This window comes from Spodoptera frugiperda, chromosome 25 (assembly GCF_023101765.2).
Source record: "Spodoptera frugiperda isolate SF20-4 chromosome 25, AGI-APGP_CSIRO_Sfru_2.0, whole genome shotgun sequence".
NCBI classification, from domain to species: Eukaryota; Metazoa; Arthropoda; class Insecta; order Lepidoptera; family Noctuidae; genus Spodoptera; species Spodoptera frugiperda.
The window spans coordinates 17873565-17899419 of record NC_064236.1 but is presented as its reverse complement, the minus strand read 5'-3'; the positions used below and the strand labels follow the sequence as shown (position 1 = coordinate 17899419).

Here is a 25855-nt window from a genome sequence, read left to right as displayed (position 1 = left end):
ACCTCCTTACCGGATTACCGCCGTGGGATTTGGAGGCGAAGGTGCTCGCGCGCGTCTTCAACTTGCGTGCCGACGCGCGTCGCCGGGCGAAACTCCGCTGCCGCGCCAGATTAGTGCGTGGCGGGACGAGCTCCGGCGCGATCTCTTGGCGGAGTGGGAGCAACGACTGTCGCAACCGAGGGTTGGGCTCGCTGTCATTGCAGCGGTAAGTCCCCTCTTTGAGGAGTGGCTAGAGAGGCGCCATGGCGTCCTCACCTACCGCCTGACGCAGGTGCTTACCGAACACGGGAGTTTCGGTAGGTTCTTATTTCTGATTGGGCGGGAGGAAACGCCCGGGTGTCATCACTGCGAGGACCACCCGGAGGACACGGTGGAACATACGGTTGCGGTCTGCCCTGCGTGGGCTGAGCACCGCCGTGTCCTCAGGAAAGTGGTCGGCGACGGTGACCTCTCGCGTCCGGCATTGGTACAAGCCATGGTGCGGAACAAGGGAGACTGGGATGCCGTCTTCACTTTCTGCGAAGCAGTCATGCTAGCTAAGGAGGAGGTGGGGCGCGTGAGGGAACAAACTTCACGCCCCAGCCGTCGCGAGAGACACTCCGGGCGTCGGGGATCGCGCGACGATCTCCGGCTACCGTAAGTGCGAGTCTGCGGATGGCGAGTAAGGATAGCTCGCCGCCCGACCAGATCCAGACCGTGACCAGACGCGTGCGGCGCCTCAAAGCGCCATCACGCCACCACAGATGAGGCCCAGTAGGGTTGATGCCTGATCCGGAGGTGCGGACTATCTAACGGGTTTACCGGGGCTACGGTTCGTAAAGCAGGAGTAGGAACGGGGTGGTTTTTAGTCAGTAAGAGTCTGACACTCCCTCTCGCCTCGAACAAGACGAGAGAAGTCATTGGATAATTTTCCTACCTCAAAAAAAAAAAATGACAATCTTTATTATTCTTTCATTTTTTGCTGTTGTATTTTATATCTGCTCTGTTGGTCAAATGATACAGTACGGTCAGGCGAAAGGTTTTTGCGAACTTTGTGCATCTGTTCCAAAGTGAGCTCGATCGGATTTTTTTTTTGTCGTTAGTCAAGGATTATTGTCACTACCATTGGCGGTCCGCGCTCGAGTCACTTTGATATTTTGATTTGTAAGTTACATAATAAATCAGTACACGTAGTCTGAAACAGGGTCCGGTGCACATCAATCGGCTGTTTATCCCTATTGCACATGCAAATAAAGAAAAAAAAAGTGAATGCTACAGAGTAACGAGTGCCTATTAACCTAACTGCCTATATGCATGATGATTTGTACGCTGTTTTTATGTTTGCTAAAACAAATACACGTCAAACTCGAAACTGTAACAATATTCAGTGTATCGCACGAGTAGTTATTACGCGCGACTGAAGCTACGATACCTGAAAATCGGCTACTGTGCTGCAATGTTATTTGTTTTAGTTAAGGAATAGGGCTATTGGATATCGTGATTGTTTGCAGAAATATTTTTGTGCCTGCTTTTTTAGAAGTTCTCTTTGGACAAAATAGGTATTTAATACTTTGTTAGCAATAGTATGGAATACAGTAGGTAGTTTCCAACGAGTCAAATTCAACACGTTTATCGAAATGGCAAAAACGATACTTTATGAATTTTGTAGATCGCAATGCTCTCTCTAATTCCAATACATTACTTACAGGTTTTATAGCACTCTTAAGACTGAGTAAATTTTAGAAATTACCTTAAGAAATATTATTTTTACAGCCACTAAAGGACCGAAAAAGCAGGCTTCTTTTATAAAACCCACCTAGGAGGATTTTCTATGATCTGTAAAGAAACTCGAAATAATAGTTGGTCCCTTGGCCGAAGAAAAATAAACTTTGCACCGGGTTAATTACAGTTGTTGGTGAATTTTCAACTTAAACAAAACTGGTACCAGGACAACCAGTGCCAGAAAATAATGAAGATTTTCAAACACCAAAAAGTTTTTCCCTCGGTTCCGGAACAAGTTTACAGAAGATACGTAACTGTAGGTACCTACAAGTCTACAAATCCTCGAGGTCTACTCCGGTTCTCGAATGCGAAGTTTCTTTTATTCTTCGGCCGCAAGCGACTTTTCGGAAATGAACGAATTGAAATTAATAATAAAACGTTATTTTAAGTAATTTTATCAGTAAATTAATAAAACCATTATTTAATCCACATAATATTAATCGAGAAAATCATAAATAAGCTGATAAAATTAAAGTTGACGACGATGATAAAAACGATGCACGATTAGAAACTCTTTTCAAAGACTTATTATACGACCAAGTTTAAAGTTTTATATTGCCATTGACAGATTGTTTGGAAAATAATGACATCCATAGGTATTATCTTAGTACATTCAGTTCAAAAAGGGATATTAGAAATTGCATATCAAATAAAATAATCGTCTATCAATACATACTGATCATTTATATTGTTTTTTACATCAAATAACTTACTTCACTACAAATAAACTAACGGTCTTACTAATAAACATTTATACACACTGTATACACGCGTTATAACTTATTCTTTACTAATATAATCAATGAATAGTGATTGTCATCTTATACACCCGTTATAACAGTTGTGTAAGTGTATGTCATTTTACACAATCCTTATTCAGTCGTATGAGCTTGTTTAGCGTGTGTATAACCTACAAACTTCTGTCTATTGTCACGTATCATTTTATGACGTATTTTATTTCATTCAGTGATTATTATGGAATATTTGCATTATTTCAATTATCTGCGTCATTTTAATATTCTCGAGTTGGTCGATGAGGAACGACCAAGAAAGAGAAAAGCTTATAAAACGCGTATTTGATGCAGCCAACATACATGGCAAGAGTCAAAAATCAAATACTTACTTCCACTTGCTGTACTATAAATTCGTTAAATGTTTGAAACTGGTATTTAGCCACCATTTCATCAACAATAGAGACAGCCAACATACAATACTGCTGGACAAATTGCAAGGCAATTGTTTATGAGAACACATTTTTAACAAACATTTCCTTAAAATAAAAGAACAAGTTTATACTGAGAATGTATTTTATTTATTTGAGTTTCTAATAAAATATTTTGTTATTTTAAATTTCTTAGTCGAAGCTCTTGTTCAGCTCGTGTTCACTCATGGGCTTCTAGCATGTGTTTCATTTTTACCTCATTTTAAGCCTTTTCGACAGTTTTCATTGAGAACTTGATTTCTCATCATCTGCTCATCCTTATGCTAAAACAAATAGGTAGTAATTTAAAAAATATATAGTTTTGAGAATTAACGGGAGCAGAATTTGGTAAATAATACTTACTTTAAACCTAATCACAAAAGATCCCAATTAGTAGTACGCTTCCTCTTCTTTGCTTTGATAAAAACGACCCCATTTTCCATCAATAAAATAAAATGAATGCATATGAAATATAAATACGAAAAACAACACGACCTGGATTTGTATTTATCTTTTTACATTTCTTGCGGAAATGACATTTGACGTTTCAAAGCGCGTTCAAAACATGTTCTTAAATTATAGATGACATTTTACCAACTGGAAAATGTTAAATAAAATAATTTAAATATCCACATGTATGTATTTGTATACTGAAAATATTTTTGTAATAAACAGAAGTTATTCATTTCTTATTTTCTAGTCACTGGTAAATAAAATCATGTAAATATGAAAGAAAAATAGAAATGGAAAAGTGTTGTGTTTTTTTTACGTTTTAAGGTTTCGGAACACTTCTCAAAATGTTACCAGCGGTTAGTATTACAACAACAAAATAGTTACACAAGGCTTATACACTGTTTATTAGTAAAGCACCGTATATGTACCTATTCACGCCTTAAATATTGAATAAGTAATTAGACGTTAAACAGTTGTTAAATATATTTTTATTAGTAAGACCGTAAGATAATTAGCTGTGCCTTAATAAAAAAGCTTTTTCTTTAGGAAAAATCGCTGTACGCTGCGAAAATAAATTGAAGTGTGTTTAATGATATTTTGCGTTGAATATTTTGCTGCGCAATCAGTAATTTTGATGAGAATTCGGAATTTGATTGCATAGAAAAAGGATATTTTTTGATTTGCGTTTAAATACTATCCATCTTCATAACCGACGAGTATTAAGTGAAGCCAGTTATTAAGTAACAAACTTAGGAATAGAAACAGCATATTGGATTGCAATGGAAATAGTTTTCAATCATCCACATCAACTTTAACTTCAATCATCACAATCCAAAGATAAAAATATCTATGCTATCATCGACCTTGCAACGTTTTTTGTTTTACCCTAAAACAAATTTTCAGGCTCGACGAAACGGGCTTCCCTTGGACTTGTCTTTGTGTGCTTTAGGCTAGAAAAAACATTAATCCAAAAACCTTTACTGGTGTCGATAAAAGAATATTCAAAAGCGGTTCAGGTGCATAGTATTTTACTTTAAATGTGATTATCTAAGTAATTAGTTTTGTTTTTATTACGACCTTACCGATCTAACGGCCTTACTCAGTGACATTTAATGATTACTTAGATAATTATTCTTTAGTAATGATGTTGTTAGGGAGAGAATGCTTGGGCTGTATAATGATATAAAAATATAGTAGGTACTGGTTTATTTACAACGGATCACAAACGGTATGAGAAAAAATATGAGAAAAAACAAAAGAATAATTTTGATGCGCGCGACGCGTACATGTAATGCTTACAGCTGCTCGGGCGAAAGTGCGGGCCGCGATCCTCCCTCTGATGCCGTCACCAGAAAAGAGAAAGTATTCAAACTCTGATGCCATCGCCAGCCAGCAAAGAAAAAGTATTTATGTTCGAGAAGTTTTTATGTTCGATTCGGAGAAGTTTCCGAACAGATGTTGTTCCTTAACAGTTGCTCAAGACTGGGTTAAGTACTTATAATTATTAGGAAAATATCTTTGAGTACGATTATTTTTTTCATTATATAGCTGATGGACCAAATACATAAGGTACATTTTACATAGCCCTATTGGAATTTCTATTTAAAAAAATATTTGTCAGACGCAGTTTGGATATATGCAAATATACTAGAGGGGCTCACTGCCTCGCCTGAGTCTCGAAATAAGTAATAAAGTGACTGACGGCACAGCAAGTGTCACTATCACTTTATTGCCATTACTCTTTTACGAATTTGAGCTCGAGATATTAAATGTTGTATAAAGATCTCATCATCTCATCATCTCAAGGTTGTCCTGTATGTTTGAATGTAACTATGTAAACAAATATAAGAAAACTAATTTAACCATCATCTAAAGATCGTAGCGGTATAAAAATTGGCAGTTGCATGTGATTTTGTTGACAATACAACAATATGGAACTGTCGAGCTGATCTGATGATGGAGCCGGAAGATATGAACTGGAATTTCATGATATATGATCTTATCATAGCCGTGTTTGGACTTGTTAGAAAGCTCAAAAACAGTGTCCACCGCGCGTGGGAAGTCGTCTTAATACGGAACGTCGTGGTATTGAATTATATGTGTGATTAAACGGGATCCTGGTTTTTACTGGACTACAGATAATAATAATAATAATAAGTCCGCAAGGCAGCTTGTGGCGAGCTGTTGGGCAGTGGCGACCCCACGGACCTGACTCCCGGGAGAGGCCCTACTTTTTAACTCCGGTTAGTACTCGTGACTATCCGGAGTGGCCTCTCCTACCTCACTCTTGCCTTAATTGGCTGGTTTGAGTGAAGATCCCAAGAGTGAAGTTGCCTTCAGCTCCACTTGGGGGAAGGATGTATCCCAGTAAGATGCTGGTAGGGGTCTTGACCGTACTTCCGGGATTGCTCTGATAGCCGTGGGATGCCTCTCCTTCCTCAAGCAACTCAACGTATGTTGCTCCCTTGTCGCTGCATGCTAGCGACCGTTTCCGGGGGCCCAGTAATTAAGTTTGCGAGTCACCCCCTGCCTGTTTATCCGTATGTATCAATATTGGTCAGGAGCAGGGGCCATAGTATTCCATAGTTACCATATTTACCAGTCCACGGCCGTCTGTCAAACACGGTTTACCGTAAACCGACACACACGGACCGGTACCTACGAGCCTAGTAGCCTGTAGATGCTCATTTATCAGGGTTAATTTTAAAACACCAAGGACCTCTTAGGACTATTTTACTAACATCATAAACAATAACTTTTGTTCAATGACTTTTTACAAAACATAGTTAAGAAAAACAAACTTTCAAGATTTTGTTGTTCTATCTAGCACATTTCAACTCTGTATTTTGCTGTAGGTACCACCCGTAAGGATATTCATGGGAAGGTTGTTTAGTTCTATTACCACAAAATTAAATAATTTCATAATCAATAGCGACATAATTGAGTGCAACAGTCGGGACCCATATTGAATGATTTTAGTCTAGTTTATTTAATGGGTCCCGATTGGTCCCTGGTTCGTAAGATTATTGTGTATTGATTATGAAATTATTTAATTTTGTGGTAATAGCATTGCTATCTACACTTTTAGACTAAGCTTGTTTTTTACTTTTCAGTTTTTATTTAAAGTGTTTTTAATGCAGTCGGGTTTTTTAATTTTTTAAATTTATTTATTTTTATTTAACACTTTTTAGTTAGTATACATACGGAAATGTGTTTCTCAAGATTTCACCCGCGACACGAGAGAACTACTTCCAATACCAATATAAAAAAATAACACACGTCGATCCAGTTATTTTAGATTGATTGCGTAACACAAAGAGAGTAAAGGAATTAGAAAAAGAAGAAGGATTAAGGGCAGTAAAATTTACTATTTACAAATTTCGTAAACGGTCTAATTCTTTAAAAGAATTTTCGTCGTGTGAACTATTTAATTTTTTTTTTTGGATCTTTTATTGTGAGGGGTTTTTGTCCGTAATAGTATTAATCCTTATCCTTTTAAATAGTCTATTAATTTTCTACATTAAATGAAGATAAAATTTGCTCTTTACATTGTTTAAAAATTTCTATTAGTTTTAGACAAAAAACGGTCTTTACAGTTGACGCGTCGCATGGGCTATAGGTAAACGACTATGTAGATAGATTCCTTATTTAACGTTCAGCAAAGCGAGGGCGGGTCGCTAGTCCTTTATTTATAAATAAATTCATTGTAAATAATTTAGTTAAGACGTACTTTTATTATTATCACTTTTCACTTTTAAGTTCAGACACCGCTAGTCAATCGCGTCGCGTAGTACCTATACGAGTATTTAGTTTGGATAATAAAGAACATAATTGCACATAGTATTTTTTTTTCTATATGTCAGTGATATACCATTTTGGAATCCTCATGATGAGCTCTTTAATTTGATACCCATATTGTAGCAAATAAAAAAAAAAAATTTTTTTTTACTCCTATCTAGGGCGCCTCACGGCCGCCATGTTGGTTTTTGTTTTACGTCACATATCTAAGAACACTTGGGTAATTAAGACGAATCCAACGATACCCTGATTGTCGAAATCCATCAAGCCGTTTCGAAGAAATGAGGTAATAAAGAATATTAGGCTCATACATACAAGATACGCGCGAAAAACATAACCCTTCCTTGGCAGTCGGGTAAAAAAACTTTTTAAGTTAAACGGTTTTATGTGAAACATACATTGCAATGTTTAAGATAAATGTACTAAAAACCAAAAAATTAAAAAATAGATACAGTCGTGGGAATTATAAACATATGCATAGACTAGACTAAAATAAAACCGTGGGGCACGTCAATTGTCTACAAATTATCGACTTAATGTGCGATAGAAGAATCGTTTAATTCGTCGTTAGGCAGTTGGCAGACGGTGAGGAAATTACTTACTTACTATTTTCTTGCTCATGGATATTCCAATAGTTATACACTCCATGTAAATAAAAGAGATGTTTCAACTAGTTTATTGTTGGACATTCACACTGCTGGCTGGCGAGAAATCGTTTCACTGCTCGTAGTTTGTCTTTAATCGACAAAACATACGATAGTACGATAGTACTACTCGCTCAACACTATGAAGCCCTAAAACTCGCTTATAATCGAGCTTACCAACTTGTTTCCAAATTCTAGCCCTACTTGTCACACGTCCATCGTTGTCGGTTGAACAACTGCCTAATTATGGTGTAACATTACAAAACAAACATTTTAATCAACGATTGTAGACAATTTACGTGCCCCACGGTTTTATTTTAGTCTAGTCTATGCATATTATGTTTATAATTCCCACGACTGTATCTATTTTTTTATTTTTTGGTTTTTAGTACATTTATCTTAAACATTGCAATGTATGTTTCACATAAACCCGTTTAACTTAAAAAGATTTTTTACCTATTTTTATTTGTGTTTGTATTTTTTATATATTTTTTTTACCATTTTGTTCCCACGAGTAATGGACATTTAAACGATCTGTGGCGACACTCTGACAAGTGACAGATGACAGTAGTCGCACATGCGAATTAACACGGATAGAAAGTCCCAACGAACAACAGTTGGGCAGAAAGCCCGCCAGGCACGATCACCTCGCCAAGTCGGAGGATCCTCCTTTTCTTAGGGAACTTTACTCTCTGTTCCCTAAAGTGGTGACCCCGACCTGCTTGAAAGCTACCTTCACGGAGCAGATCAGCACCGTCATCCTTATCGCCATCTTCCTCACCCATCACTCTTACGCTGAGCGGTAATCAAGTCGCAGCCAACCAGCATCCTCGGCCTCATAATTTTGCATAGTAAATTGTATTCTACTTGTTGAGACCTTTCATTTGATACCCATATTGATGGGATTGATAAAACCTACGTTATCCGCCATTTTGTAGCGGCCGCCATCTTAGATTAATTTTTTTATAGTATATTGTATTCTGCTTGTTGAGCCCTTTCATTTGATACCCATATTGATGGGATTAATAAAACCTAAATTATCCGCCATTTTGTAGCGGCGGCCATCTTGAATTTATAATGATAATGAATAAACATAATTGTATTGTCACCAAAATCCAAAGTGTACACAAAATTTCAGATTAATCGGTTGACAGGAAGAGGGTGAAATTTGAATTACTAAATTTGACCCAAGAAAGAATAAATAATAAAACAAACGGGGTGAGCTAAATAAAACCGTTTAAAAAAATACAAACACAAATAAAACAGAAACTGCAACACAACGTAAACGAAGGCTTCAAAAAGCGAAAGAAAAGTATAAAGCAAAACGAGCTGAAGAAAGTGAAGGTGATAGAAACAGTCGATTACAGAAACGACGGGAACAATTAGCGTCAAAAGCACCTGAAGAATATGAAGCCAGGTTAACAAAGCAACGTGAGCGATACACACAGATCATAGCGTCAGAAACGCCTGAAAAATATGAAGCTAGGTTAACAAAACAACGGGAGCGATATACACAGATGGTAGCGTCAGAAACGCCTGAAGAATATGAAGCCAGGTTAACAAAACAACGGGAGCGATATACACAGATGGTAGCGTCAGAAACGCCTGAAGAATATGAAGCCAGGTTAACAAAACAACGGGAGCGATATACACAGATGGTAGCGTCAGAAACGCCTGAAGAATATGAAGCCAGGTTAACAAAACAACGGGAGCGATATACACAGATGGTAGCGTCAGAAACGCCTGAAGAATATGAAGCCAGGTTAACAAAACAACGGGAGCGATATACACAGATGGTAGCGTCAGAAACGCCTGAAGAATATGAAGCCAGGTTAACAAAACAACGGGAGCGATATACACAGATGGTAGCGTCAGAAACGCCTGAAGAATATGAAGCCAGGTTAACAAAACAACGGGAGCGATATACACAGATGGTAGCGTCAGAAACGCCTGAAGAATATGAAGCCAGGTTAACAAAACAACGGGAGCGATATACACAGATGGTAGCGTCAGAAACGCCTAAAGAATATGAAGCCAGGTTAACAAAACAACGGGAGCGATATACACAGATGGTAGCGTCAGAAACGCCTGAAGAATATGAAGTTAGATTAATACAAAGCCGTGAAAGACAAAAACAGCAGTTGGATTCAGAAACGCCTGAACATCGCGATACGAGGTTAAATAAACAACGAAAGCGTACCCAGCAATGCAGAGCTAATAATCTGCAGGCATTCGAGAATGCTATTAACACAATTTGTATACATGTTTGTGATATTTGTACCAAACGTTGTTATCCTAATCAAGTTCGTACAGTTCGGTACAACGCTGCTGCATTAACATACTTACCTGTGGAGTTAACTTCGAAAATATCATTGTTATTATGTTCCCGCTGTCAAACACATGTTACTAGTAATAAAACAACAGCACCACCAAAAGCTTACTGGAATAATCTGGATCCAGGTTCTATACCAGACGTTATTCAAACATAGACACAGGCGGAACAACGTTTGCTGTGCAAAACTATTCCCTTTGTTAAAATCGTGAAATTTAGTGGCCTCTATGGGCAGTATGGTTTTCGCGGACAGGCAGTTTTATTTGCCCAAGATATCTTTGAAGTCAGTGAAAGACTCCCTAGTATGCTACCAAGATCTGCAAGCCAGGTAGGCATTATTGTAGTAACTGAACGATTAGAAAATTTGAACATCACCAGGGAATTCACAATATGTCGCGAAAAAGTCTATAGAGCCTTAACACGGTTAATCAGAAATAACCCGCTTTACAAAGATGTACGTATTGACGACAATGCCCAAATTAGTGACCAGGAGTTAATACGACTTAGTATACCCGAATAGTCTGAAGATGAAGTGTCCGAAAGGAATGAAAATGAAATTCGAAATGCATTTATTCCAATTAATAATGTTGCAAGAATTATTCGAGCTTCATGGCATCAAGGTGACTACAATGTCTTTACTTCGGGATATGCTGGTGTACAATGTAGTGCTATGTCGTTGGCGAACATTGTCCGAGCCGCAATCCTAAGCCCTAATCAATGGGACGTCAATATTCTGAATGCTAATATGTTAGTGGGTGACTCCTTATATTACTGGATTTTTACCCAGCTTGATCCTACTGAACTGGATGAAACAGGATATTTAGAGATACGAAACTTTCATATCGTCAGGCAAAGTTTACAAATGTATGAATGCCGATTTTCTATAGAATATGATGAAGACACTATTTTATTCGGGAGTCTCCAAGATTCTATAAATACCAATAATATCGGCATTACATTACATACAGCTTTAAATAGATTATTTGATAGTCATTCTTCATATTGACAGCATCAAATAACTCTGTTAGCGTATTTCGCGGTGAAGACAAATACTATTTTGCTGACTCCCATTCTTGTGGCCCAAAAGGAAAACCAACACCAGAAAATGGTAAAGCCTGTGTTATAAAATGCGACAACTTACAAGAACTGTGCCGCATCTGTAAAATATGCCTCGGATCCCGTAATATCGCGTACACCCTTACACGCGTAGACGTACATTTGAGGGAAAATATTATCACTCGTCAGAGTGTTCAAGTACAGCAACAGGAAGATGCCGTCACTCATCAGGATGTAGAAGTACGACAACCGCTTTCGAATCTGAGATTTGAAACTATACCTATACAAACATCTGTAATGTTGCCTATTGATAGCGTCCAACCTGATGTTGAAGATGAGCTTGAGGTATCTGAAAATGTAAACGAAATCATAAGAAAGACGAATAATAATATTGTGAATGAAGCTTATGAGTTAAAAGCAGAAGAGTTCGCATGGTATCAGCTTTTCCCGTATGGTAAAAATGGTTTGAAAGAACAACGACCCGTAAATATAAGTCCTTTGGATTACTATCAATTTCGTTTATTAGGTGCTGATGTTAGATTTCAGCGCAACGATTACCTATTCTATGCTCTATCAATGTTTGAGTACTATCGAGTTAAATCAACCATTGCAGCTTGTGCTAGAAAAGTTGAAGGGGAAAACGGAAATCGAGTGGAAGACCTGCACTTATATTTAAAAAATCTAAGAGGTTCCGCTGCTTATTGGCGTAGTGCTCTTAGTGATCTTATAGCACAAATCAGATGTTTGGGACCTCCCACTTATTTTGTTACATTGAGCTGCAATGATCTTCACTGGAAGGATATGAAAAGAGGTCTCCTTGTTAGTGATGGTAAACAGCACATTGACCCAGATGACATAGATAATCAGGAAACTCAGAGACTCATCGAGATGTATCCAGTTGTTGTGAGTAGACAATTTATGGTACGTGTTAATGCGCTAATGCAGTTTCTTAAAACTGATACTGAAATATTTGGCGGTAAAGTTAAAGATCATTGGTGGCGAATCGAGTTTCAGAACAGAGGAAGTCCTCATTTGCATATGGTTGTTTGGATCGAAGATCACCCGTCTGTTGCGACACCTGAAGGAATAGCTCACATTGATTCAGTCTGTAGTACTACCATTCCTCCAGAAACTTCAGAACTATATGAATTAGTTAAAAATTGTCAAATACATAGACACACCAGTACCTGCACGAAAAATAATTCTGTTTGTCGTTTCAACTTTCCACGCTCGGAATGCTTAGAGACACATGTTATTGATCCTTCATCTAACGAATTCATCTACAACGGTGTTCGCATTTGCGTTCTTAAAAGAAAAAGTGAAGATGGTTGGGTAAATAATTACAGTCCTGCTTTGCTAAAAATGTGGAAAGCCAATATGGATATACAACATTGTGGTACAAATGAGTCGATTGCGTATTACATCGCTAAATACGTGTCAAAATCAGAACCTACAAACCTAGAAGGTGAAATATCTCGAGCTATTCAACAAATTAGAAGAGAAGAAACTGACGTCTCGCGTAAGCTGTTTAAAATATGCATGCGCATATTAAGAGAACGTCAAGTTTCAGCCTGCGAATGCGTATTCAGGCTATGCCATTTGAGTATGCGTGACAGCTCGAGAAAAACAATTTTTGTCAATACTCGTAAAGCGGAACAAAGGTATAAAGTGTTGAAGTTTAATGAAGCTGGTCAAGCAGCAGGATATTGTGCCAATATTTTCGAACGATATGAAAAGCGACCAGCAGAGCACCCCAACTATGATTTTAACAATATGTGTCTCAAAGAATTTGTGATGTTATTTGAGCCACACTACACAAAACCGCCAGTTATAAATGAAGAGAGCATCGATACCGATGCTTATGCACCGCACGAGCAAACAACAAGAAGGCGTCTTATAACTTTAACAGACAACACCAAAATGACTATTAGAAACACGCTGTTGTACGGGTACCTAACTTCGTGGCAGCTTCTGATCCAGAGTCATATTATTAGTTTACTACTCCAGTATATGCCGTATCGCAATGAGGCCGAACTTTTAGGAGAATTTAGTAGTGCCAGAGATGCGTTTCTCGCCAATGAAGAAAGTTTAAGACAAACAAACGCCTACTTGGAAATATATCGTGAACGTGACAGGCAGCTTGAAAATGCATTCGCGCAAGTACACGCATTTCAGATACTGGAACACGCAGAGCCGATGGAAGTAGACCATGAAGAAGAAGTTCCTTATTTGCCAATGAATGAAGACCAGTTCTTACAGGCTAAGCAGTCTATGAATGCAGGACAAAAGGATTTTTTTTCCTTAGTTACCCAGTCCATACAAAATCAAATGTCAGGTGCTGAAGAACGTTTAAAAATATTCTTTACAGGAGGAGCTGGTGTGGGTAAGACTTTTCTATTAAAGTTATTACGAGACCAAATTAATAGGTGTTACGCAAAGGATGCGGTTAAAGTCTGCTCACTAACAGGAGTTGCAGCTAGATTAATAAATGGAGCTACGATACACAGTACTTTAAAATTGCCTGTACAGAAAGACGGTCGCATAACAGGTATGTCACCACTGTCCGGAAACTATTTGCGAATAATGAGGCAACAATGGCATCAGACAGAATTTTTGATTGTCGACGAGATTTCCATGGTGTCTTATCAAATGTTATGTATGATGGACGCTCGATTGAGGCAAATTAAGAACTGTGAAAATGAGTTTTTTGGAGGAGTAAACGTATTACTTTTCGGTGATCTTTTACAACTGTCTCCTATAAAACGACCAGGAACACCTGTTTTCAAACAGCCAGAACATCTCCAACCAGCTACACATCTCTGGCGTTTATTCACGCTGTGTGAATTAACTGAAAATATGCGTCAGCAAGGTGACCAGACTTTTATTGATATTTTGAATGCTTTGAGAGTCGGTGAGCTAACAACCCAACATTTTAGTGTTTTAATGGGAAGACTTCTTCAAGACACGAGTGACGAGTTTGCAATAGACAAAGCGTTAAGAATATACCCCACAAATCAACAAGTTAACGACCACAACTCTGCTGTATTGAATTTGTGCAGAAATAATGGTGCTCGCATTTACAAAATAAAAGCGCAAGATCAGCTAGTACACGCCACACGAAATGCAAACAATGTGGATATAGCTACCATAATACCAGCTGATATCAACAAAACTGGGGGTTTACCAGCGGAACTGGAAATATTTGTGGGGGCAAAAGTCATGCTACGGTCCAATATTGACGTCGCAAAGGGATTAGTAAATGGCGCTATAGGCTACATCAACGAAATCGTTTGGCCTCAATTTCGTCGAACTCAGATGTATGCAACAGATGTACCTTCCGTCCGAATTGATTTTGCAAGAGACGGAGTACATCTTATACACCCGAAAGCCATACAGTTTCCAGCTAAGTACAATTACGGGACGGCTGAAATAAGAATGTTGCCTTTAATACTATCATGGGCTTCTACAATATATAAAATGCAGGGCAGCACTGTGGATCACGCAGTCGTATACTTAGGTGCGAAACTGTTTGAAGAAGGTCAATCCTACGTGGCTCTTAGTAGAGTAAGATCTTTGCAGGGACTATGTATAGAGGAGTTGGACTGCAATAAACTAACGGGCAAGAAACCTTGCAATAATGAAGCACTAAATGAATTAAATAGAATGCGAAATAAAAACTAAAAACTAAAAAATAAAAATAGGTAAAAAAACTTTTTAAGTTAAACGGTTTTATGTGAAACATACATTGCAATGTTTAAGATAAATGTACTAAAAACCAAAAAATAAAAAAATAGATACAGTCGTGGGAATTATAAACATAATATGCATAGACTAGACTAAAATAAAACCGTGGGGCACGTCAATTGTCTACAAATTATCGACTTAATGTGCGATAGAAGAATCGTTTAATTCGTCGTTAGGCAGTTGGCAGACGGTGACGAAATTACTTACTTACTATTTTCTTGCTCATGGATATTCCAATAGTTATACACTCCGTGTAAATAAAAGAGATGTTTCAACTAGTTTATTGTTGGACATTCACACTGCTGACTGGCGAGGAATCGTTTCACTGCTCGTAGTTTGTCTTTAATCGACAAAATATACGATAGTACTACTCGCTCAACACTATGGAGCCCTAAAACTCGCTTATAATCGAGCTTACCAACTTGTTTCCAAATTCTAGCCCTACTTGTCACACGTCCATCGTTGTCGGTTGAACAACTGCCTAATTATGGTGTAACATTACAAAACAAACATTTTAATCAACGATTGTAGACAATTTACGTGCCCCACGGTTTTATTTTAGTCTAGTCTATTTTTTTTATTTATTCATTTATTTCAGGCTTCATAGGCCCATATAAAATACTATAAACTAATACATTAAAATTTATAAATACTATACATACATTACAAACAATATTACACTTAGTTGTGCTTAATAATTAATAATTAGGTCACACGAAGAGACGGCGTCGTGTGTCGCGCAGTGTCCGGTAGCCGACCTCGGAACCGTCGGTAGACTACCCCTCGCGGCCAAAACTCCTCTTTCATGAAGGTCGATAGATGTTCAGTCGGCACCCTGACCACAAAGGACTTGAAGTCCACTCTGTGTTGAGAGTGCAGCTGCTCGACCTTCAGATGAAGTTTTGCCTTTATCTTGATGAACTCCACAATCTCCTCCACCTCTGTGGAGTCATGCAGACGGGACACGTAGAGCAGCGTCGCTGGTACAGCAGGACGCAGCAGATAGTAAAGTTGTGTCCTGTCAATGCGGTACCGCACTGATTGCGGCAAATAGGCTTCCTCTTCTTCTTTCTTTCGACAAGGGTAAAGCCTTCCTTGTCATTCTGGTTCTTTTTAGGAACCTCCTGATGCAGATCCACGTGAGGCTTTTCGCCCTGTTGAACCTGCTTACCCCCCTTTGCAGCGATGTCAGCGTAAGCACGTTTGGGGGTCGACGTACTCACACGTGTCGTAGCCTGCGCCGGAGACGCTAGCCGTTCGGCGGAGTGACTCACTGCAGCGCCCGCACGTGGCGATGCCTGCGCCTTCGCCGACTCAAAACTGCTGACCGATGCATTAGCTGCACCGCGGCATATGTTTGCGTCGTCGGTGCACAGTTTCGGTGACCCACTTACAGCAACTGTGTTGCGTAACGCCATCAATTCCGCACGGAGTTCTCCAATTGTATTCTCTGAAGACATCAGCTTGGATTGTACCTCAGCCAGGCTTGTCTTCAAGGATATGATGTCCTTGAGCAACCTGGTAACGTCGACGTGATCAAAGGTGACAGGGGGCAGCTTGTGCAAGTCCTTTGCCACGAATGCAGGCACGTCGTCGGGATCTGTCACCTTCAGCAAGGTGATTATATCCTGCACACTTTTCTCCGTTCCGTCTCTTCGGCGAGCTGGCATCTCGTCCAGCTTTCCAAGACATTGGAATAGCAACCTTTTGCCGCTACTTATGTCTTCCTCCTTGAAGTTAGATTTGCAGATTTGCAAGATGCTAACCTCATCCATCGTGTCGATGGCATGTTGAATAAATGCCAGCAACTCATTGGCTATGAGTGGTTGGGTACTCATAGTTAGGCAGGCAGCGGCTAGTGCCGCGCGATTCGCGAGTTTTGTAAACACGACCGTATACGAGCGCGCTTCGCACTGCACTGATCTATGCATATTATGTTTATAATTCCCACGACTGTATCTATTTTTTTATTTTTTGGTTTTTAGTACATTTATCTTAAACATTGCAATGTATGTTTCACATAAACCCGTTTAACTTAAAAAGATTTTTTACCTATTTTTATTTGTGTTTGTATTTTTTATATTTTTTTTTACCATTTTGTTCCCACGAGTAATAAAAATTTAAACGATCTGTGGCGACACTCTGACAAGTGACAGATGACAGTAGTCGCACATGCGAATTAACACGGATAGAAAGTCCCAACGAACAACAGTTGGGCAGAAAGCCCGCCAGGCACGATCACCTCGCCTAGTCGGAGGATCCTCCTTTTCTTAGGGAACTTTACTCTCTGTTCCCTAAAGTGGTGACCCCGACGTGCTTGAAAGCTACCTTCACGGAGCAGATCAGCACCGTCATCCTTATCGCCATCTTCCTCACCCATCACTCTTACGCTGAGCGGTAATCAAGTCGCAGCCAACCAGCATCCTCGGCCTCATAATTTTGCATAGTAAATTGTATTCTACTTGTTGAGACCTTTCATTTGATACCCATTTTGATGGGATTGATAAAACCTACGTTATCCGCCATTTTGTAGCGGCCGCCATCTTAGATTTAATTTTTTTATAGTATATTGTATTCTGCTTGTTGAGCCCTTTCATTTGATACCCATATTGATGGGATTGATAAAACCTACGTTATCCGCCATTTTGTAGCGGCCGCCATCTTGAATTTATAATGATAATGAATAAACATAATTGTTGTCACCAAAGTCCAAAGTGTACATAAAATTTCAGATTAATCTGTTGACAGGAAGAGCGTGTTTGAATTACTAAATTTGACCCAAGAATAAATAAAAACAAACGGGGTGAGCTAAATATAAAACCGTTTAAAAACAAACGGCGCGGTTTCGTATATGGCATCCCGCGGCATGTTGTGGTATGGCGCGGCATCGTGGTATCAAAATAAAGTTATATAAATTCTAAATTCATTGAAATAAGGTTCAAAAGAACGTAATTTGTATTAAAATCCTTTATGTTACGCGGCATGCCACGGCATCGTGGTATCAAAATAAAGTAATGTGGTAAAATCAAAATAAAGTAACATACATTCTAAATTCATTGAAATAAGGTTCAAAATAACTCAATTTGTTTTAAAATCCTTGACCGTGCCATGCCGTGCCGTGCCGGCAGTGGGCGCTGGCCCTAATTGTACAATACGCATGAACGAACATTCAAGTTTGACAGATTTTTCTTCGGGACAATGTCAATTTCATTTGGAAGATTTCAAAATAGTCGACCCGCTAACAAAAACTTGTACCTATATTTTTGTATGATATCGTAACTGTCTTGTGATGTTTGTGTCGTCATTTAATGTTATTTGTTCTAAGTTTCCTGGATCAAACTCCTGTTTCCCCTCGAATTGCACCGAACATTTTCCAAATGTGTTACTTTGAACAAAACGTCGTAGTTGGCCAAATACGTCTCATACACTAGAGATGTGAATGCCATTAAAAAAAAAATAGTCGAAGTTTAATTTTCGTTTAAATTGCTATTAATGTAAAGTGAATGCAAGTCGTTACAAGAGTTCTTTTAGTCACGGTTACTTTGTGTGGGCAACACGTAGGCCCCAACAATACTTTCTCAACGATGATACCTAATACAATAATATAAAATCAGTGTACAGTTAGCTGAAATAGTTTTTAGCTATTGTGATATTATTCACAAATTAGGTAAGAATCTCGAAATGCGAGATACCCAGCTGTAATTTTGTATATACTTGTATATTGACCCCCTAAAACTTGTCTCAAAACCTACATTACATATGATAGGGTGTAAGCAACTCTTAAAATTCAGGGTCAAAGGTCCCAAAAATCGTAATTTTTTTCGTCTATCTTTCAAACAATTGATTTTGACGAAAAATGGTTTTAGGAACCATGACGTATTTTTTAATGTCCTATCCATAGACAACCATCACGGACAGGTTAGACGAAAAAATTTTTTTTGAAGAGATGCAGTGACCGCGCGCTCTCCGCCCTCTATCTTGAAAACGGTTCACCGTATTAAAAAAAGTTTATACAAAAGTTGTAGAGAATGTTGTATTCTACAATATTGGTATTAAATGCAAATACCAAAAACCCATAGGAAATGAAGTATTTCCAAAAAAGCGCAAAAAAAGCGCAAAAAAAGACCTTAAAATTTAATTAGCCTACAAGTTATTAACACGAACCTATATATTTTATTGCGGGCGCAGCCGCATCGCTGCACAGTTACACATACATATATAATCTTATACTTAAGTACAAAGTACAATGTGTGTGCGTAGCCTACAAGTTATTAACACGAACCTATATATTTTATTGGTTCGGGATAGTTAGTAACATTGATGTTATTTAGATGGTATAATAATAACGCAGACATAAAACTAATAATATAGCAACAAAAATAACTTAGTTTTGTTAGTATAATATATATTTTAGCCAAAAATATATAGTCAATCATCATAACACAAAATATTTAGGTAAAAATATGCCATCTCTTCAAATTCTCATTATCGATATCTGTATTTTTAAACTGACTGAACTAAGATAATACGAATAAACATGGATGTCATTATTTTCCAAACAATTATGTCAAAAATGTCAATGGCAATAATATATAATAAAACTTTTTAACTTGGTCGTATAATAAGTCTTTGAAAAGAGTTTCTAATCGTGCATCGTTTTTCAGTTTTTCACAGCAAACTTTAATAAAATTTTAACAGCTTATTTATTTTGATTTTTCGATTAATATTATGTGGATTAAATAATGGTTTTATTAATTTACTGATAAAATAACGTTTTATTATTCTCAACAAAAAGGAGGAGGTTCTCAATTCGGCCGGTATGTTTTATTCTATGTATGTACACTGATTACGCCGAAGTTTATGGACCGGTTTGCGTGATTCTTTTTTTGTTCGACGCGGATTTTCTCAACTTAGGTCACATTACAAATGATTGATTTAGACTGGTTCAGTAGTTTTTATTTTATTAGCATTATAATAAGTACTTCTCGTCATTTTTAACTAGTTCGTACATTTTAACATCGAGTACTTAAACAGTTCTGGTTCGATTTGCGTGATTCTTTTTTTGTTCGGTAGGGTATACGTTTACGTTGGTACTGTTGCCACCTGATGAGCATCTGACGATAAGACCTCAAGGAAATCGCACTGACTTCTAAACTAGCAGTGGGTAGACACAGGCAGTACAATGATAGTTGTTTTTTGGGTTTCAGTTTAGGGGCTTTAGGTTTTTTTTTAATTTCAAATCTAAACCTATTTATTTATCTTCATTGTATTCGTTCATTTTTGTTCATTAAGGTTGTCTATGGTTCCGAAAACGTCGCTTGCGGCCGAAGAATAAAAGAAACTTCGCATTAGAGAACCGGTGTAGACCTTCAGGTAGGCTATTTCAATAGTGACTAATCGGTCCCTTTGTTCACTTGCATTGATATATTCTGTTCTCAAGTGTCTGTTTGTACCTTAACTTCATCCAGCACTTTCTTTAGTTGATATAGATCTTTAATTTCTTTTGTTTGAATTTTAAGTTCCTTTGCTATATCGTCGTATTTGTCACTTTGCCTACTTTCCAACTTGCAAACAGTTTTTTTTTAATACTGAAAGTTCTTTTCTCAAGTTGATTACTTCTGTTTTCATTTCTTGTGTACTTTCATTCAAGTTTTTTAACGTGATTTTTATTTGCGATGTATAAATCGCGCCCAAAATCCATCTTCCATTCATTTAGTGACGTCATTATTCTTTTGGTGAAATCTTCAAAAATGCATGTGTGAACTCATCATTATATTCACGCTTGAGATTGAGACGGACGACTGAAATGTACGCGCGTTAGGTGATTCTGACATTTTTAAGACTCAAGACAAGAATGCACTTCTTCGCAACCCGAGAGCTGCGCATGCACCTTGAGTTTTAAGTTATAAGATATAAGGCTTAAAATTCAATGGTAGACAGAAAAAAAATCTGATATTTTGTGCGAGAAATAATATAATGAGCACGTCCGTTCGCACCGGCTCGCGACGAACGAGAAGAACGAAAATTAAACACTAGATACGTTTCTTCAAAGCGAATAATTTATAGGTGAGCCATTTTGTAAAATCTCCTGCCACTACCTGCGTACCCCGTAAGTTACAAAGTCAATAAGTCGAAAAACGGAACTCAAATACGGTTGTATTTTTATTCGGAAGTATATTAACATCACAATACATCGGACCGTCGGCGGAGCGGCACGAACGGCGATGTAATCAAATGCATTAAAACTTTAAGCGCTGTGTACGAAATGAGCGGCGCGATCGAGTGATACACGGGCGGCGGTTGAGCGGTGGCGGCGCGGAGCGACGAGAACAAACTATTTTGGTTATATGTCGCTCACGCGGTTACATAGCATTTTATCACAGTAATTATTACTTTAAAAGGCGCTGCAGATTAATAAACTTGAATATTTATATCTAGTGATTTATTAAAAAAAAAAGCATAATGAAAATTCTTATTTTTATACCCCAACCACGTGACACAAAACGTTATTATTTGATAATTAAATCACAGAATGGTACATTTATCGTCATGATAATTTGATGTCGGTTTACTTGTTGATAGGGATGTGACGTCAATTGCTTGTACGGCGCCATCTTGCACGAAGAAATGTTTGTGCGGGTTATTCAAATTATCAATGTTGAATTCGATTTTTTAAGGCCATATTTAATCAGATTTGAAAATAACGCCGCGTTTCCACTGACGCGGAGCGGGGCGGAGAGGAGCGGTGAAAAGTGGTCAGTGTTTCCACTGACGCGGAGCTGGGCGGAGAGGACCGGTGAAGAGAGGTGAAAAATGGTCAGCGGAGTGGAGTGAGGCCGAGCGGAGCATACTTTTGGAATCGCGCATTTTCGAGCTTAGTTACAATCAATCTCAAAGAAAGACCATACGTTATGTTGTTAAAAGCAATCATTTTATAACTTTCTCTACCTTGAAGACGAAGATAACGAATCAGATGAAGTACCATTGACTGTTGCGACTTTCTTGGATTTGAAGAGAAAACATAGATTCTGGATTCGACAACATATAAAGTACCATTCTGTGTATGGAGAATTTCAACTTATTTTCAGACGTGTGATGATGAAATGTTCCAAACTTCATATAGGGTATCAAGAAAATGCTCCGCACCGCCCTGCTCCGCACCACTCCGCTTTCCTCCGCACAGAACCGCCCCGCTGTCCTCCGCACCGCATCGTCTCGCTATATATTTGTATGAATATCCGCTCAGCTCTGCTCCGCTCCGCTCATGCTGTTTCCATTGGAGCGGAGCGGAGATTTCGAGCATAGTGATTGGTCAATTTGTGCACCGCTAAGCTCCTCTCCGCCCCGCTCCGCGTCAATGGAAACGCGGCCTGACTCATGTTTATGGGTTCTGTAGTAACTCTTAAGTAATATGAAACAGTTTTTTAAATCTTGTCAAATAGCCTATAAGATTCCAGATTACTTCAAATTTTCTGTAAAACGTAATCGAATGTCTCTATATTCATTCTTGTGTCATTGTAGAACTTTATTGAATGACATCGTAGCTCGTAATAAAGTGTAGAAAATTTTCCCTAACTGTGACGTCGTTAATTTATAAGATGTACACCATATCTAAGTAATAAAACTTCTTTCATTAGGAGACTGGGCTCCAATAGATCTCTTCGACGTGAAATTCATGTTTATCACAACACTACGTGCGCGCGACTGCACGGGTTGACGGGAGTTTGTTTCGTACACACGCAACACTCCGCTGTTTCTTCGCCCCGCGCCGCACCGCCCCGCCCTGCCGCCACCAAACCACTACAGGATGTCGGAAAGCCTATCACTTTTATACTATCCCTTATACGAATCCGATGAATAACTTGTCCGTGTCACGTCTTAAAGTATCGATTCCTTTTTGATATTCTTTGATACAATACCTCCTACATGACCTCCAGGACTATTCTATTACTTTATCTATTTTTATGAATATAATATCAAGCAAATGTTAGTTTCCATCTTTTAACAAACCCACCAAAAACATTGTTCATATATTGGATATATTCTGCCATTCGCTCGTAGAACCTAAGTTTCATCCATCAATCAGTATGTTAATTAACGATGCCGCATAATAAATACATTTTGTATCAAACCTGATTATTCCATTTAGCCTAATTTATACTTAACATCACACCTTTTATACTCCGAAGGGGTAAGCAGAAAAGATTAGTTAAAATATGATTAGTCCGATCCGAACTTCTTAATTTTATTATTAGACACTTGATCAATGCGTAACGCACGCACTATAAAGACTAACTGCCACACTCAGAGTCATTTAATGGTTACTTAACCCAGTCCTTAGTAATTGTTTTCCATACAAAATTGTTACTAAGGAATAGTTTAAGTAATCATTAAATGTCTCTGAGTGTGGCAGTAAATACTTTTTGCATACATCAAGTTTTTACGTACCCCTCGAAATCTTGAACCATCTCGCCTAGTTCGAAAGTTTGAATAAGTACAGAATAAACGCAACGTGTATCGTCGCTCGAGTCGCGGCTCACACTGCCGGGCGAGAGGGGCCAGCGACGGGGATTGCAAATGCACACATGTACTTATCTCTATAGACGAATACAGAACTGTTACTAACCCGGGACACGGGACATGCTTCAATAAAGATTCCAGTATGTTATTGTATTATCTCTCTCAAATTACAAAAAAACCGGCAAAGTGCGATTCGGACTCGCCCATGAAGGGTTTCGTAGCACAAGTGGATGTCATAAAATAAAAGTTTTAAAATAACTTGGTTTTACATAGTGTTTGTGTACAAAGCTATATTTGCGTTTTTTGAAAATGTATTGTTTCTTAAAAACTAATAATTATATCTCGTTCAAACCAAATTTCGTTGAAAGTTTCTATTGAAATCTATACCATATATATATTTTTTTTGTTTTCTCACTCTCTTATTTTAAAAGTAAGAGGGGGGTGAAACTCGTTATTCTACTTTGGAAGCGCCTATCTTTCAAACAATTGATTTTGACGAAAAATTGTTTTAGAAACCTTAAATTATTTTTGAAAATCCTACCTCTAGGGTAAAATCCTATAGAATGGATAAAAAATATAATAATCAGTTTCATATACTTATATTCTTAAATTTATTAATTTATATTCAATAATAATTCGAATAGCAGTTACCAGAATACATCAACCCCCAAAGATTCAACTATGTAGGCGCAACAGTTTCGGAAATAAATGGCTGTGGCTTATAATCCATGGCGTGTCGCGGCGTCCTGCGGCGTGCCGTGGCAACCTGCGGCGTGTCGCGACATCCTGCGGAGTGTCACGGCATCCTGCGGCGTGTCACGGCATCCTGCGGCGTGTCACGGCATCCTGCGGCGTGCCGTGGCAACCTGCGGCGTGCCGTTGCAACCTGCGGCGTGTCACGGCATCCTGCGGCGTGTCACGGCATCCTGCGGCGTGTCACGGCATCCTGCGGCGTGTCACGGCATCCTGCGGCGTGCCGTGGCAACCTGCGGCGTGCCGTGGCAATCTGCGGCGCGTCGCGGTTTCCTGCGGCGTGCCGTAGCAACCTGCGGCGTGCCGTTGCTACCTGCGGCGTGTCACGGCATCCTGCGGCGTGTCCGGCGTCCTGCGGCGTGCCGTGGCAACATGCGGCGTGCCGTGGCATCCTGCGGCGTGCCGTGGCAATCTGCGGCGCGTCGCGGTTTCACACAGCGGCGTGCCGTAGCACACAGCGGCGTGCCGTGGCAACCTGCGGCGTGCCGTGGCGTCCTGCGGCGTGCCGTAGCACACTGCGGCGTACCGTGGCAACCTGCGGCGTGCCGTGGCATCCTGCGGCGTGCCGTAGCACACAGCGGCGTGCCGTGGCAACCTGCGGAGCGCCGTCGCATCCTACGGCGTGCCGTAGCACACTGCGGCGTACCGTGGCAACCTGCGGCGTACCGTGGCATCCTGCGGCGTGCCGCGGCATGGCGGCATCGTGGTATCAAAATAAAGCAACATAAATTCTAAATTCATTGAAATAAGGTTCAAAATAACTTAATTTGTATTAAAATCCTTTGCCGTGCCATGCCGTGCCGTGCAGTGGTTAAGGGTTCCGTTTTTTGCCATTTGATTTTCAGATTCATTGAAATCTGCCGCTGTTACATTTTGCACATTGATAAGAAGACCGTCACTATACGAAAAATACGTTATTTTTTTGTTAGCAGTGCCATCTTTTAGTGCCCGAAGATACAAAACATTTCCAAATACACTTTCCCAAAAATAGCTTTTCCGGTTAGTGTCACTCTTATTATCAATGTGCGATTTGCACTTAACTCTTTATAAGGCAAAGGGAATATTTTTACCACCATGATTACTTCAATGAAAAGTTCAGTCAATATTACAAATCGCATTTTTCAATAAACCACAAAATGTTTTACTTTAATGTTATGCCTTATAAAAGGTTATACTTAAGCTTGCACTTCCCGCCTGTAATCCCGTCGTCGTCGCTGAGCAAAGTGTTCCTTGTAACGATTTTTAGTGCTTTCATACTATTTCTTTATAAGTAATACATAGATTTTTATTTTTCCACCTCTGCAAAATTAAGTGCAAGAATTTGCGACAAATTGAATTTGTGTTAGGGTTGTGCAAACGTTATACCTAAGTATTACAATTATTATTCCTGACATTTGAACCCATTTACAGCTTCTGCTGTAGAAGGAAGATAATTATTTAGTATCGAGATACAAATAGGAAAGATTATAACGAGATAAACTTTCCGTGAAGATTAGAATGCTATTTTAATAAAGAGAAATAATTTTTGCAACAGGATAGAAGTATTTAGTACGTTGTTTTAAAAAAAGTACACGTAGTTTTTGAACGGCCATA

General features: G+C 38.9%; 1 protein-coding gene across 1 annotated transcript; it reads right to left on the bottom strand.

The window, feature by feature from the left end:
• Positions 1-15694: 15694 nt before the first annotated feature.
• Positions 15695-16827, bottom strand: LOC126912312 (uncharacterized). Its single transcript, XM_050703901.1, has 2 exons — positions 16023-16827; positions 15695-15969 (listed from the first exon to the last, which is right to left on the bottom strand). The coding sequence occupies exons 1-2, from the start codon at positions 16825-16827 to the stop codon at positions 15695-15697; spliced, it is 1080 nt and encodes a 359-aa protein (XP_050559858.1).
• Between the last annotated feature and the right edge of the window lie 9028 nt (positions 16828-25855).

Excerpts from the sequence above, each read along its gene's own strand:
- LOC126912312 (XM_050703901.1), bottom strand. The coding sequence starts at position 16,827 with ATGAGTACCCAACCACTCATAGCCAATGAGTTGCTGGCATTTATTCAA. Across the intron at positions 15,970-16,022 it reads TATTTGCCGCAATCAGTGCG|CGACGCTGCTCTACGTGTCC; the intron begins GTACCGCATTGA and ends CTGCTGTACCAG.